This window comes from Lepidochelys kempii, chromosome 12, assembly GCF_965140285.1.
Source record: "Lepidochelys kempii isolate rLepKem1 chromosome 12, rLepKem1.hap1, whole genome shotgun sequence".
Lineage (NCBI taxonomy): Eukaryota > Metazoa > Chordata > Testudines > Cheloniidae > Lepidochelys > Lepidochelys kempii.
Window position 1 is genome coordinate 44,035,438 of NC_136391.1, and position 16,808 is coordinate 44,052,245.

Below are 16,808 nucleotides of genomic sequence, written 5' to 3' on the forward strand. Positions count from 1 at the left end.
TCTGTAGTGCATTTTGCACATAAAAACATTTTAAAGCCTTTTTTGTTTTTTGCTTTGCACTAAATGCTGTGTCTCGGATTACTTATTATGGGTGTTTCTGGGGGCAGCACCACCACAATGTAATATTAATCTGGATGGTTTCATGATTTATCTTTTAATTTTAAATAAAAACAGTGTTTTAACTTTTTTTTTTATTGCATTGATTGCAACCCATATGATGTCTTTAAAGATCTAAAGGATGAAATTTACCAGACATATGAGTGAAATTGAGTAGGTTTTTTCATTATCTAAGTTGAGTGCAATGAAACTTGTACAAAGAATGCCACTGGTGAAAAGTCAACTAGATGTTAAAATTAAATTTTGCTTTAATAATTTTGGGTAGCATTGGTAGCCTGACAAATCTATTAAGAGAATAGGGAAAGTTTCTTTGGTGCTATTAGTAATCTCAAAACCCTGTACGTCTAAGACAAAAAGACAGCTAGAATGTATATGCATTTTGTGATATTTTATTTTAAATGCACTTTATTAAACTTAAGTGCAAGAGATTAGACAAATGCATTATACAGTACAAAGAAAAAGAATACTTGTGGCACCTTAGAGACTAACCAATTTATTTGAGCATAAGCTTTCGTGAGCTACAGCTCACTTCATTGGATGAATGATGCATGTTGCATCCGATGAAGTGAGCTGTAGCTCACGAAAGCTTATGCTCAAATAAATTGGTTAGTCTCTAAGGTGCCACAAGTACTCCTTTTCTTTTTGCGAATACAGACTAACATGGCTGTTACTCTGAAACCTGTCATTATACAGTACAGTGATGAAAGTGCATATGATTGCATTAAAATGTAAAGAAAGCAAGGATATGTGCTTTAAAGTGCATTGCATAGATATGTGATTGGCAAGAAGGACATTTCTGAGAAGCTAACTGATTTCTTTGCATCAGTCTTCACCATCAAAAAGGAGATTCATATCCCACATCTGCTGTTTCCTGGTAACAAAGAGGAGGTAGTTTCAGATCTTGATGACAGGAGAAGAGATACTAGAGCAAATCAATAATATTAAATGCAGTAAGTCACCAGCCCAGATGGTCCATCAAGTTCTGAAGAAGCTCAAATATGAAGTGTCTGAATTGCTCACAAAAATGTGCAATCTTTCACTAAAAACAGCTAGTGTTCAAGAGACTTGAGGGGTAGCAAATGTTGTAGTCCTTTTGAAAAGGCTCTAGGGCAGGGGTTTTCAACCTTTTTCTTTCCGAGGCACGCCCCCCCCCCCCCAACGTGCTATAAAATTTCAGGGCCCACCAAGGGAGGTGGGGGACTTGGGGCTCTGGGCCAGGGGTGGGCCCTTGGGCATAGGCATAGTTTGACTTCTATTTGGGGGGGGGGGGGTGGCAGGGCTTGGGCAAGCTCTGCACAGTGGGGTCCAGGAAGGCAGTGCCACCTCTACCCCGTGACTCACCTCAGCAGGCCACCCAGCCTGTCTGGGTTGTGTGTGGTGGGGGTTCAGCTCAAAAAGTTTGAAAATCACTCAGGGTACAGGCAGGGGGTAGCGAGGGGCTCTGTGTGGTGTGGGGTAGTTCAGGGTTGCAGTGAGGGGGTAGTTAGGGGCTGTGTGCCAGGAGGGCTCCCCTGTGGTCACTGCTCCCCAAGGGTTCTGCTGGCCACAGAGCGGGGTCCCCCTCTGTGGGGCGGCTCTTACCAGCTGCATGAGCTGAGGAGCAGCAGCAACTTAGGCACCAGCAACAGATGGGGGAACCTGCTTCATGGCACTAGCCAGAGCAGTAACTGCTTGACTCCAACTTCTGCCTCTGACCTGGCCAGGGGGTTGGGCATTGGGGGGGGGAGGGGGGAGGAAGAGGGACGTATGTGGAGCTGCTCCTGGGACTGCCCCACTCTGGCACTGCGGTCGGGGGTGGTGGCATCCTGTGCTCCGGGTTTTAGCTGTGGGGTCCCATGGTCCCTGAAATGGCTCACAGACCCCCTCGGTTGAGAACCACTGCTTTAGGGGATAATTTGGGGCAATATAGACCAATTAACTTTATAGCTATACCTGGCAAATTAGTTCTGTTTTTAAATTTTTGATTCAACCAACAAAACACCTGGAAGATAATGATACAATAGGGTCTAACCAGCATGGAATCTGCAGAGGAAAATCATCTAATTAATCTCTTAGAATTTCTTGAACATGTCAATAAAGTAATGGATAAAAGAGAAATGTTTGGCCTAATTTATTTAGCCTTTCAAAATGGTCCCTCACTAGAGGTTATTAAAGCAGCTAAGTAGTCTTGGCGTGAGAGGTAAAGTATTGTCTTGGATCAAAAACTGTCTAGGAGACAGAAAGGAAAAAGGACTAAATGGTCAGTTTTTGTCATTGGAAAAGGTTAACAGTGGGGCCTCAAGATTCTATACTAGGTGCCATGTTTAATATTAAATTATCTCAAAACTAAGTGAGTACTGAGGTAACACTGTAGACTGCTTAGAGACCTCAGCATCAAAAAAGCAAACAAGGTTTGGATGCATGAGGAATGGCATGGAGAATACCAAAAATAGTATTTCTTTGTATAAATCAGTGATGCAACCCATGCAGTACTGCGTCCCCACTCCCATCTCAAAAGCAATATTTCAGAATGGGAGGGGTTTCAGAGAAGAGAAAGTATGATGAAGGCCCTGGAAAAGTCACATGAAGAGAGATTGAAAAGATTGGGATTGTTGACTTTAGAGAGGAGATGATTAAGAGGGGACATAAGAACAAATGGACATTCAATGAAATCAAAAGATGGAAAGTTAATAACTCATAAAAGGAAGCACTTTCACACAAACGTGCAATTACACTGTGAAAGTCAGTGCTGCAAGGAGTCATTTGAAGTCAAGAACTTTAGGTTTAAAAAGTGTTTGGACATCTATATGGATATCAAGACCTATTCAGAGGTCGTATTCTAAAATTAATTATGCCTAATTTTGGAAGGATTATTCAGCCTTGTGGTTTAGGCTTTAAGTCAGTCTCTAACTGGTAAAGACCAGGATGAGATCTATGTGGGGGGAGATTACCCATATTTGTCTACTGCAGGGCTCTTACACCTTCATTTGAAACAGCTGGTTCTGGTCACAGAAAGAGAGAATACTGGACTAGGTAGATTTTTGGTGTCTGGTCCACTATGGAAATTTCCATGTTCCTAATACATGGTTAAAATCTTTTAAAGAATTTATTCTGAAGCAGGAAATTAATTATACTCAGCTATAGATATTTCACTGTAACATTTGTAGTAACTCAAAATTTATTTCTGTACATTAATATTTCCATCAGTTTTCTGTTCCTAGAAATGGGTGGAGGCTTTCTGATGGTCTAAAGCGGGGCTCTCAAACTCAAATCACCACGAGAGCCACATGAGGACTAGTACATTGGCCCGAGGGCTGCATAACTGAAACCTTTTCATACAAGGATACAAAAGTGTAGTCAAAAATGAAGAGTAATATAGTATGCTATTAAAAGTCAATGTATTAACTTTAAAAGTTCGAAGAGGGGTTTTAATAAAATATAAACACCTGTAACTATTCCTTAGGTGGTCAGTAACACTGATGTCTATCAACATAGCTGTACTAGCAGGAACTTTTAAAAGTAACTATTCATACAAAATACGTTGCCACTTTTAACAAACATTCTTCCCAACCACTCACAGCAAAGAATCCTACATGCTGAACTTTATACCTCAGACTGCTCGTCTAGTCCATAAGGCCGTGCCCCAACTCTGCCCCCTCCCTGGCCCTATTCCAATGCCTTATAGAATAATAGAATATCAGGGTTGGAAGGGACCTCAGGAGGTCATCTAGTCCAACCCCCTGCTCAAAAACAGGACCCATCCCCAATTAAATCATCCTTCCCCAAATCCCCGGTCTGGCCCCGCCTCTTTCCCGCCTCTTCCCCTGAGCGTACCACATCCCTGCTCCTCCCTCCTGGAAAGTCCTAAGTGCCAAAGTCCCAAACAGCTGTGGAGTCAGTGCCTATGGTGGGCCGGGGCCGTGTATCTAAAACCTTTGGCTAAACCTTTGTGATTGAATTTTTGTCGACAGGAGTCATCATCCTCTGAATCAGACACACACAGTTCCTCCTGCACCAATTTATCAGAAGAAATTTTGCTTGTAACAGGCAAAACACATTCAAATTTAGTAAATATTTCAGTTCTCTTCAGTGAATATATCCCAGATCTATTAGCAGCCTTTAGTATATTAACAAGGGCTCATTATCAGATTTCAAAACATCACCAATTTTCATAATCAGACCTATCGACACTGAATGTTACCTTCTCTAACATTAATAGAGGAACATTCTACCTTCTATTTAGGTTGCTAATAGATGATCCAACCAGCCTCTGCTGTTTTTAAAACCATCCTGAAGCATTAGCTCTGAGAAATCCTTCGCTTTTGTCTGGAATGCTGTGTTTCTTAGGGTACATCTACAGTACGAAATTATTTTGAAATTATTCTATTTGAATTTTCAGAAGCGATTTTATACATTCGGTCTTCTGTGTCCCCACTAAAGCGTGTGAATTCGGTGGAGTGCATCCACAGTACCGAGGCTAGCATTGAATGTCGGAGCGGTGTACTGTGGGTAGCTATGCCACAGTTCCCGCAGTCCATGCCACCCATTGGAATTCTGGGTTAAGCTCCCAGTGCATGATGGGGCAAAAACATTCTTACAGGTGTTTCTGGGTGTGTGTTGTCAGTCGGTCCTCCCTTCATGAAAGCTATGTCAGACAATCGTTTCATGCTTTTTTGGCTTGCAGACGCCATATTGATTTCAGCAGACGGTGCACCGCTGCTCTCCTGCTACTATGAATCTACCTCGCATTTTCTCTTGTCTTCCTATGTAATCTCTGGTATCTACTCTTTCTCTTCCTCGTTGAATGTTTCCGTTGCCAACTCTGCTCGGCCGTCATGAACCGAGCAGCACAACTTCCACTGCCAACTCTGCTCTCCCGCTCTTGCCAAGCTACCGAGCTTCTCCATGTTGTCTGTCCTGGTCTCCCGCCTCCATGAAAGCTACAGAAGACAACCGTTTCCTGCCTTTTTCTGGCTATCGTGAACCAAACAGCACCTCTTTCGCTGCCACTCTGCTCTCCTACATTTTGTGCCTTTTTTCCAGGATTATCCGTGCAGGCGCCATAGCCATGGAGCCCACTCAGATCTCCGCTGCAGTTTTGACCATTGTAAATACCTCGCGCGTTATCCAGCAATGTGCAGTACCTGCAAAACTGGGCAATGAAAAGACAACAGCGCGATTACTATACTGATGAGGACATGGACACAGATGTTCTTAAAAGCACAGCATGTGGTGATTGGGAGATCATGGTGGTGTTGGGCCAGCTTCATGCTGTGGAACGTTGATTCTGGGCCCAGGAAACAAGCACAGACTGGTGGGACCGCATAGTGTTGCAGGTATGGGATGATTCCCAGTAGCTGCGAAATTTTCGTATGCGTAGGGCCACTTTCATGGAACTTTGTGACGTGTTGTCCCCTGCCCTGAAGCGCAAAGACACCAAAATGAGAGCAGCCCTCACTGTTGAGAAGCGAGTGGCCATAGCTCTGTGGAAGCTTGCAACGCCCAACAGCTACTCCTGTGCTGCAAGTAGCCAACACAATCATTGACCAGCTGCTATCAAGGGTAGTGACTTCGGGAAATGTGCAGACCATTGCGGATGGCTTTAATGCGCTGGGGTTCCCTAATCGTGGAGGGTCAATAGATGGAACGCATATCCCTATCTTGGCCCTCGAACACCGGGGCGGCCAGTACATAAACCGCAAGGGGTACTTTTCCATGGTGCTGTAAGCACTGGTAGATCACAAGGGACGTTTCACCGACATCAGTGTGGGATGGCTGGGAAAGGTGCATGATGCTCGCATCTTCAGGAACCCTGGTCTGTTTGAACAGCTGCAGGAAGGGACTTACTTCCCAGACCAGAAAATTACTGTTGGGGATGTTGAAATGTCTATAGTTCTCCTCGGGGACCGAGCCTACCCCTTAATGCCATGGCTCATGAAGCCGTACACAGGCACCCTGGACAGTAGTAAGGAGCCGTTCAACTACAGGCTGAGCAAGTACAGAATGGTTGTAGAATGTGCTTTGGATGTTTGAAAGTGCGCTGGCGCAGTTTACTGACTCAGTTATATCTCAGCACAACCAATATTCCAATTGTAATTGCTGCTTGTTGTGTGCTCCACAATATCTGTGAGAGTAAGGGGGAGACATTTATGGCGGGATGGAGGTTGAGGCAGCTCGCCTGGCTGCCAGTTTCGCACAGCCAGACAACAGGACGATTAGAAGAGTGCAGCAGGGTGTGCTGCACATCAGAAAGGCTTTGAAAGCCAGTTTCATGACTGGTTAGGGTACGGTGTGACAGTTTGTTTCTCTGAAAGTTACCCGCCCCCTATATATATGAAAGGAAATAAAGTCACAATTGTTTAAAAAACGTTCTTTATTATTTGTTGCACAAAATAATGAGAGAAATCAGAAGCTGGGGGGGGGGGGGGTGTTGGGTTAGGGGGTGGAGGAGGAGGAGGAGGGAAGGACAACTCCAGAAACCAAATCAAAATTTCTGATATGCCAGTTTTCTGCTGCTTGTGCAATCCTCTGGGGTTGACTGTGTGGATCCCCGTAGCCTCCCCCTCCCTCCCATGTTCTTGGGTGTCTGAGTGAGGAGGCTATGGAACTTGGGGAGGAGGGAGGGCTGTTATACAGGGGTTGCAGCGGCAGTCTCTGGTCTTGCTGCCTTTCCCACATTAGATCCACCATACAGTGGAGCATGTCAGTTTGCTCCACCATGAAGTTGACCATCGCATCCTGCCTGCTCTCATCGCGCGTGTCCCTCCTCTCTTCGTATTCATGTAACGCTTTTCGCGACTCCGCAATTGTTTGCCTCCACGCATTCAGCTGGGCCCTATCAGTGCGGGAGGAACATGTCGTCCATGTCGTCCGAGTTCATTTTTTCGGCTTTCTAATCTGGACCAGCCTCTGGGACGGAGTAGATAGGGGCCCTGTTGAAACATTTGCACCTTTGGGAGGAGAAAAAGGGAGGGTAGTATTTTAAAAGATACATTTTAGAGAACAAAGGGGACACTCTTTCTCAGTGAAACAGGCAATTCATAGTACACAGCACATGTTCTTTCTGTACAAGGTCGTATTTTGCCTCTTATACTGAAGTGCCTGCCGCTTTGGTGTGAGTAAGCCATCACATGCAACCAGGCAACAGAATTCAGCTTGCAGGCAGCCATGGTAAGCCCTAGGGGCACACGGGGTTCTGCTTCTTCTGCATTCATTTCAATGCTTTCAAACTGCCGGGCCCCCTTTCCCATAACGAGCAATGCCTGGTGGGTTTGCCATATAAAAGGAGGGTTTGCGGGCTCTCTGGGATGATCGCTTCACACAACACCCTCCCCCGCCCCCCTCGCTCCCCACCCACCGCATGGCTCTGATGAGGCTCTGAGCAGGGATGAGACCTTTAAACTAAACGCAAACAGCCCAGCGCGGCTGGGTTTCCTCCCCATCCTCCACCGCATGGCTCCGATCAAGCTCTCACTCACCAGAAGTGCCTTCTCCAGGGTCATGGTCCAGGAGCATGCCTTGGGAGTGGGGGAAGGCTATTGGCTCCAGCGTTAAGAATAGTTCCTGGCTATGGGGGAAAACGGATTCCCCACTTCCCGCCTGTGCACTGTCGTCCTCCTCTTCATCCTCCAAAAACTCATCCGCCTCGCTCCGTGCTACTCCTCCCTTGCAGGTGTCCACGGACAGTGGTGGGGTAGTGGTGGCGTCACCCCCCGTAACTGCATGCAGCTCATGTTAGAAGCGGCATATATGGGGCTGTGACCAAGAGCGCCCGTTCGCCTCCCTGGCTTTTTGGTACGCTTGCCTGAGCTCCTTGATTTTTGTACAATACTGCTCTGTGTCCCTGGAGTAGTCTCTTTCTGTCTACCTGGCTAGTGTATCGGAGTTGAGAGTGTTGTCCAGAGCAGTCACAAGGGAGCATTCTGGGATAGCTCCCGGAGGCCAGTAATGTCGAATTGCATCCACAGTACCTGTCACCCGGAACTGCGATCTCAATTTTAGCGCTACTCCACTTGCCAAGGTGGAGTACAGAAATCGAATTAAAGAGCCCTTTAAATTGAAAAAACTGGTTTGGTTGTGTGGACTGAATCAGTTTTATTTCAAAGTAACTCGGCTAATTCTGAAATAACTGTGTACTGTAGACCAGGCCTTAGTGTCTTACCCATGGCCTGAGGTTTTTTTTTTGTTTTTTTTTTTGTTTTTTTAAAGAAGGGCAGTTAAGGATGTGACACACTCTGTATATAGGTTTCAGAGTAGCAGCCATGTTAGTCTGTATTCACAAAAAGAAAAGGAATACTTGTGGCACCTTAGAGACTAACAAATTTATTTGAGCATAAGTTTTTGTGAGCTACAGCTCACTTCATCAGATGCATTCAGTGGAAAATACAGTAAGGAGATTTATATACATAAAGAACATGAAACAATGGGTGTTACCATACACATTGTAAGGAGAGTGATCACTTAAGATGGAATTTAGCTGTATCTATCAACTTCATGAAAAAACTCATACAGATACAGACAGACATCTTTCTTTCCAAATGCAAACGGATGGACATCATACCAAAAGGACTGAAGGTAAAAAATCCATTACAATCTACATACCACACAGACTATGCTGACAGCTTGTGCCACACACACTCAAAGAAACTGCAGAACCACCTGATCAACATCCTCTACAGCAAACAGGGAAAGATTAAAAATGAGCTCTCAAAACTGGATACTCTTATAAAAAACCAACCTTCCACACAAACTTCCTTGTGGCTGGACTTTACAAAAACTAGACAAGCCATTTACAACACACACTTTGCTTCTCTACAAAAGAAAAAGGACACTAAACTACTACATGCCACAAGGGGCCACAACAGTGGTTCCCTTAACCCACCCAGCAATATTGTTAATCTATCCAACTATACTCTTAGCCCAGCAGAAGAATCTGTCCTATCTCGGAACCTCTCCTTCTGCCCATCCACCCCCAAGGACATGATACAGTTCTGTAATGACCTAGAATCCTATTTTTGACGTCTCTGACTCAAGGAATATTTCCACACGCCTCTGAACAACATACTAACCCACAGAGACCTTCCTACCAAGACTACAAAAAGAAGGATTCTAGGTGGACTCCTCCTGAAGGACGAAACAACAGACTGGACTTCTACATAGAGTGCTTCTGCCGACGTGCACAGGCTGAAATTGTGGAAAAGCAGCATTACTTGCCCCATAACCTCAGTCGTGCAGAATACAATGCCATCCACAGCCTCAGAAACAACTCTGACATCATAATCAAAAAGGCTGACAAAGGAGGTGCTGTCGTCATCATGAATAGGTCAGAATATGAACAAGAGGCTGCTAAGCAGCTCTCCAACCCCACTTTCTACAAGCCATTACCCTCTGATCCCACTGAGAGTTACCAAAAGAAACTACAGCATTTGCTCAAGAAACTCCCTGAAAAAGCACAAGATCAAATCTGCACAGGCATACCCCTGGAATCCCGACCTGGGGTATTCTATCTGCTACCCAAGATCCATAAACCTGGAAATCCTGGGCGCCCCATCATTTCAGGCATTGGCATCCTGACAGCAGGATTGTCTGGCTATGTAGACTCCCTCCTCAGGCCCTACGCTACCAGCACTCCCAGCTATCTTCGAGACACCACTGACTTCCTGAGGAAACTACAGTCCATTGGTGATCTTCCTGATAACACCATCCCGGCCACTATGGATGTAGAAGTCCTCTACGCCAACATTCCACACAAAGATGGACTACAAGGCATCAGGAACCGTATCCCTGATAATGTCACGGCAAACCTGGTGGCTGAACTTTGTGACTTTGTCCTCACCCATAACTATTTCACATTTGGGGACAATGTATATCTTCAAATCAGCAGCACTGCTGTGGGTACCTGCATGGCCCCACAGAATGCCAACATTTTTATGGCTGACTTAGAACAGTGCTTCTTCAGCTCTCGTCCCCTAATGCCCCTACTCTACTTCTGCTACACTGATGACATCTTCATCATCTGGACCCATGGAAAAGAAGCCCTTGAGGAATTCCACCATGATTTCAACAATTTCCATCCCACCATCAACCTCAGCCTGGACTAGTCCATATAAGAGATCCACTTCCTGGACGCTATGGTGCTAATAAGCGATGGTCACATAAACACCACCCTATACTGGAAATCTACTGACCGCTATTCCTACCTACATGCCTCCAGCTTTCATCCAGATCACACCACACCACATGATCCATTGTCTACAGCCAAGCTCTACGATACAATCACATTTGCTCCAACCCCTCAGATAGAGACAAACACCTACAAGATCTCTATCAAGCATTCTTACAACTACAATACCCACATGCGGAAGTGAAGAAACAGATTGACAGAGCCAGAAGAGTACCCAGAAGTCACCTACTACAGGACAGGTCTAACAAAGAAAATAACAGAACGCCACTAGCCATCGCCTTCAGCCCCCAACTAAAACCTCTCCAACGCATCATCAAGGATCTACAACCTATCCTGAAGGATGACCCATCACTCTCACAGATTTTGGGAGACAGGTCAGTCCTTGCTTACAGACAGCCCCCCAACCTGAAGCAAATACTCACCAGCAACCACACAACAGAACCACTAACCCAGGAACCTATCCTTGCAACAAAGCCCGTTGCCAACTGTGTCCACATATCTATTCAGGGGACACCATGATAGGGCCTAATCACATCAGCCACACTCTCAGAGGCTCGTTCATCTGCACATCTACCAATGTGATATATGCCATCATGTGTCAGCAATGTCCCTCTGCCATGTACATTGGTCAAACTGGACAGTCTCTATGTAAAAGAATAAATGGACACAAATCAGATGTCAAGAATTATAACATTCAAAAACCACTTGGAGAACATTTCAATCTCTCTGTTCACTCGATTACAGACCTAAAAGTGGCAAGACTTCAACAAAAAAACTTCAGAAACAGACTCCAAGGAGAGACTGCTGAATTGGAATTAATTTGCAAACTGGATACAATTAACTTAGGCTTGAATAGAGACTGGGAGTGGATGGGTCATTTACACAAAGTAAAACTATTTCCCCATGTTTATTTCCCCCACCTCCCACTGTTCCTCAGACGTCCTTGTCAACTGCTGGAAATGGCCCACCTTGATTATCACTACAAAAGGTCTGTCGTCTCCTCCCTCTCTCCTGCTGGTAACAGCTCACCTTAAGTGATCACTCTGGTTACAGTGTGTATGGTAACACCCATTGTTTCCTGTTCTCTATGTATATAAATCTCCCCGCTATATTTTCCACTGAATGCATCCGATGAAGTGAGCTGTAGCTCACGCTCAAATAAATTTGTTAGTCTCTAAGATGCCACAAATACTCCTTTTCTTTTTACTCTATATATAGAGTGTGAATATAATGTAACTAAAATATGCATCATGCAAAAGGTCTCTTGTAAGGTATCATTACAAAGCTCATAATCTTCTGAGTGGTCATCCTATCTGTATAAATATATCACTCTTGTATCTGAAACTAGAAATATGAAATATAACTCTGAGGGCGTATTGTAGTTATGCAAAGTGTGGGCCATTAATGGTGGTTTGGAATCTTGATGGCTCCCATCAACCAGGACAATTGACTGGATGGCTATGTTTGCAGGCGGGCCTTCCTGTGAGTCAGGCTGGAAGGAATGAAGGCTTGGGTTGTCACAGGACATGTGATCATGTCACCTGAACTGGAATCTATCTTTAATCTGGTGCTTTTCCACTGAGAAGGATGGGTGGGAACCCAGAGGGACAAAGGAGTCCCTCCTTATGCAAAAGATATATAAGTGGGTGAACAGAACAAGGGAGGAAGCCATCATGAGTAATCCCCTAGCTACCACCTGAGCTGGAACAAGGGCTGTACCAGGGGAAAGGATTGTGCCCAGACTAGGAAGGTGTTCAGCTTCAGTCTGTGAAAGAAACTTTTATTGAAACATCTCTAAGGGTGAGATTTTATCTGTATTCAGTTTTTATTACTGTACTAGACTTAGACTGGTGTATTTTATTTTATTTTGCTTGGTAATTCACTTTGTTCCGTCTCTTACTACTTGGAACCACTTAAATCCTACTTTCTGTATTTAATAAAATCACTTTTTACTTGTTAATTAACCCAGAGTATGTATTAATACTTGGCTGGGGGGCAAACAGTTGTGCATATCTCTCTTTCAGTGTTATAGCGGGTGAACAATTTATGAGTTTACCCTGTATAAGCGTTATACATGGTAAAACCAATTTATTTAGGGTTTGGACCCCATTGAGAATTGGGTATCTGAGTGTTAGACAGGCACGCTTCTGTAAGCTGCTTTCAGTTAAGCCTACAGCTGTTGGGGGATGTGGTTCAGACTTCGGTCTGGGTTTGAAGCAGGCTAGCAGGTCTGGCTCAAACCAGGCAGGGCACTGAAGTCCTAAGCTGTCTGGGCAGGAAAGCAGGGGCAGAAGTAGTCTTGGCACATTAGGTGGCAGCTCCCAGGAGGTTTCTGCGATTCAACCCAGCACAAAGGAGATTAATGAACATAAAGCTGTGCAATGCTAAATGCTTTGGGAAGTTCATTTCCAGTGGGCCCACGTCCAGTGTGGTGAATAAATTATTTTTTTCCAGTGTGCACACCCATATACTCCCCATCACTGTTATACATGCCTGCTGTGAATGCTGTGGAATGAGATCATTAGAGGTCTCCCGTTCAAGTACTGTCCCAGCCCTGCTTACCTTATAGGATCTGACTGGATCATAGCCCAAAGAGGTATGGCTTTAGGTGATGGTCCTCTGGGTTGGTAGTGGGCTGCAAGAGTCACTGCATCATGGGGCAAGAGTATGACAGTAAGCATTTATGGTAAATGAGTTGTTTAAATATTTTAGGATAGCCTAGTTCGGACAACTGTACTAATAATAGTTTCAGACCCACGAAATGCTGGGGCAGCCGGCAGAGTGCACACGTCTGCCTCATTAGATGGTGCTCTGCTTGTTGCATGTGACTTTTTCCTTCTGTCTGGTCTGCAGTAATGTTGAATTATTTAATTTTTTTGGATGCTGCTGCAGGGGATATTCTCAACGACAGTCATGCTGAAGTCGTTGCCAAGAGGAGTTTCCAGAGGTGAGACATTAAGCCCCTTGTGGTGTTATCTGTTCAGTGGTCGGTTTGGTCATATCCCCTTTCTTCAGGGTGTTTACGCTATTATAATGTAAATGCATGTGTCCTTCACCTGTAACATTTGGAACACCGCCCCTTTCCCCTCTCCAATGAGCTAAGCTGTGCAAGAAGAGAATGGGAGCGGCTAGCACCTCCCATGTTCCTTCCACAGGCAATATGTATCTGTCCTGTGCACAGGTCTGTTTTTTTTTCCCTTTCTCTCCTGTCCTACACACCCAGGCTTCTTCCTGCCCCTTTGTATACAGGCTTTGCAAAAATAACTCTTCTCATGGGGCTGAATCCAGGTCCTCTGGGCTCACTATGAAGCTTCTGATCAGACAGCAGGTGTCCTTGTGGAGTCTTTTGGATCATATCTGCCTATAGAAGGCTAACCAGCCATTTGACTCACTGTAGTGCACTTCAGTATCAACTGGCTAGAGGTTTGTGGGTAGAGTCCTGCAAATCTGTAAATATCACGAACCATTTTTTGTGGATTGTGGATGGATGCAGATCCAAATTTTATATATTTAAAGCCCCGCAATCTATGGCTATCCACAGATCGCTTAGGTGGATCATGGATTGGATGCAGATACAAATTTTGTATTAATGCAGGGCTCAATTTGTGGGCCTTAATTTAATTATCTTTACTTCTTCCTCTGTCCTAAGATAAGTGAGTGATTCTCAGTAACCCTTTCTTGCCCTCTAGGTATCTCCTCTACCAGCTGTGGCTGGCAGCCTCACACCAACAGGGCAGCATCTTCAGCCCAGGGACTGAGAGTGGGAAATGGAAACTCAAACCACATATCACCTTTATTTTTTTCTGCAGCCATACCCCCTGTAAGTACATAAGAGCCAATCCCTCGCCCTCTCATCCCTGCCTGATGCATCTGAGCCAGCTACCCCAACCATGGCTGAGAGAGGGTGAGCCAGCCTCCATTAATATCAGTAACATATGCAGTGGATCAGCATTGGCTTGGCAAATTGGTGCGCTGCACTTTCTACCCTATTGGGTATATTGATGTGGGAAGGGAGCATATGTGTAAGCCAGTACCCTGTTCAATACATACAAGTGCTTCAGTGCTCTCCTGATTAGATAGAGATATGGGCCACCATTTTCTTGCCCCAAAACTAGCATCTGCCAGTGATCCTGTCATACGAAGCCTGTCATTTTTCCTGGTTGCTTTGCTTTACCTGCCTACTCACCTCTCATAGGGAGCCCAAGTACGTTTATTATATTCTGTTGGCTAAAGATAATTATTTTATTCCCCAATCCCCCAAAAATCCAATAAATTAGTAGGATTTTTTAATAAAATGAAATCCAAAACCCATGCTGTATGACTCGCTTCACAGCAGATTTATTCCCCCGACATAAAAAGATGCAGTGTCCAAAATGACAGTGTTGCAATTCTATCAGTGAAACCCAAGAACATGAGTCCCCAACCTACTAAGTAGTTAGGCCTATTGTTGTTTCATATGTGCCCTTAGATACAGATGCACTTTTGTCCCAGGTTTGCTTTTTCAACACTGACCCTACTACAAAGGTTTTGCTAAAACATTCCAAATACGCTGAAACGTGCTTGACTGAGAATGAACTGGCATAGTCAGAGTGCAGGCCTTCTAAAAAGTAGCAAACTGTGAATTTACATCAGTGATTTTCCACCAATTTGGTACAACAAACTGATACAATCTTCTTCACTAACATAGATTTGGGACAGGAATCCGGATCTTCAAATGTAAGTGTGGGAAGAGAAGGAAGGATACTCAGGGTCACTGTTGTCCTCTAAGCTGTGCGCGTATGCACACAGATCCTAAACCCCATGCACACGGCAAAACACCAGGCACACACAAATTTGCACAGAACCAAAACAATTTGCACAGATGAATTTTTTTGCGCACACGGCCTGTCAAAAATTAGAGGGAACATTCCTCAGGGTTATGTTCTGTCGGCTATGTATCAGCCCCTTTCGGTTCTAGGTGTGACCCGGAGTGCCTGTGGTAGCCCTCGCTGAAAATGCCAAGATCAGGGTAGACTTCAAAAAGGAGAACAGATTGTCCCAAAACTGGTGGTTAACATTGAAATTAGACTCACCAACCAGTCACAAACTGTGCTCCTGTTTTCCCCCACACTGGCTATCAAGAAGCTAAAAAGAAACCACACAACCCCCTTTATTGCATTCCAGTTCTCTCTCATTCCTTTTCTCTGGCTCCCAATAACTTAGGTCCAGGACAGTGAGAAGTTATTTAAAAACTCTGTTTACTATACAAAATGTTCTTAGAATCATAGAATATCAGGGTTGGAAGGGACCTCAGGAGGTCATCTAGTCCAACCCCCTGCTCAAAGCAGGACCAATCCCCAACTAAATCATCCCAGCCAGGACTTTGTCAAGCCTGACCTTAAAAATATCTAAGGAAGGAGATTCCACAACCTCCATAGGTAACTCATTCCAGTGTTTCACTGTTAGGGAAAAAGGGTTCCCCTCCCGTCTAGGGTTAGGAGGGTAGCCTTCCCTGGACTTCTGTATTAGCCAAACAAAACACAGAGTCTTGGCTCTTTGATAAAGTGAGGCACTTTATTGCTAGCAAATACGACAGCTGAAGGGCTCACCAATTCCTTTTCAGAGGAAAATGGTGAAGCCCCGAACAAAGAACAGGGATGAGCTTTTATAGCTTGGTTCAACATACATTGTGATATCTCTTCCAGTTCGAACCGGTTAACCCAGTCTGTTTGAAGTTCTGGGGTAGGTACGAGCATGGAGGCTTATCTGCATAAGGAATTCTCTCCCCAAAAGCAGGGAGTGCAGGTTACACACAGTTCACATTCTTTCTATCCATAAACAAAGTAGAAAGGACAAATAAGCATAGAAAAAAAGACAGCAGCGTAGCTTTACATGATTATAGGGTCGTTTTCTGGGTTTTTTCCCTATCAGTTCCCCCCTTTGAGCCTGAAGATAATTATCTTACATGGCTCATTATTCATTGTTTAACATGTTCATATGTTTCTCATCTTGGTTAACACCACCCTTCTTTACATATAGTATCTTTGCTGGGCTCATGGTTTTGGTACATACCCGGTGGAAGAGGGCACAACAACTGGACGCACAGCAGAACAGCAGACCCACAATCATAAGGAATCCCACTCCATACACAAACAAGGTTTTTAGCCATCCAAAGTTAGGCAACCAGCTGGTGAGCCAGCCCCACAAGTCAAAGCCCACACTGGGAGAAATAGAGGCCTGCTTATGAAAGAAGGCTGACACGTTTGCAGTTATGTTAGTATCTGTGACTATGCGTCCGCTTTGATTTACATAAAGGCAGCATGTGGCATTGAGAAATGTGCACACCCCTCCCTGTGCACTTAAAAGCTGATCCAGGGCCAACCTGTTTTGCATACTGTAGCGAGCTAGTGAGCTTATTTCTTCTTGCAAAGCTTGGATTGCATCTCGAGTGGCGTTAGTAAATATTTCCATTTCGGCTGACATATTTTTTAGCGCGTATTCAAGTTGGCCCACCCCCACCCACGGAAAAAGAATACGGAAGGCGCGCATG

The 16,808-nt window shown here is 44.7% G+C and overlaps 1 protein-coding gene across 15 annotated transcripts in view; it reads left to right on the forward strand.

Annotated features, from left to right (window-relative positions):
- The window catches only part of ADAT1 (adenosine deaminase tRNA specific 1), a 95,471-nt gene that overhangs the window by 8,734 nt on the left and 69,929 nt on the right, over nucleotides 1-16,808 (forward strand). For 13 of the 15 annotated variants that reach the window (XM_073308392.1, XM_073308399.1, XM_073308402.1 and 10 more), the window contains exons 4-5: nucleotides 13,172-13,226; nucleotides 13,969-14,183. In XM_073308392.1, coding sequence (XP_073164493.1) covers nucleotides 13,172-13,226; nucleotides 13,969-14,183 — 270 coding nt within the window. The remainder of the gene's footprint in view (nucleotides 1-13,171; nucleotides 13,227-13,968; nucleotides 14,184-16,808) is intronic. The other 2 variants (XM_073308406.2, XM_073308397.2) reach the window with 1 other exon arrangement.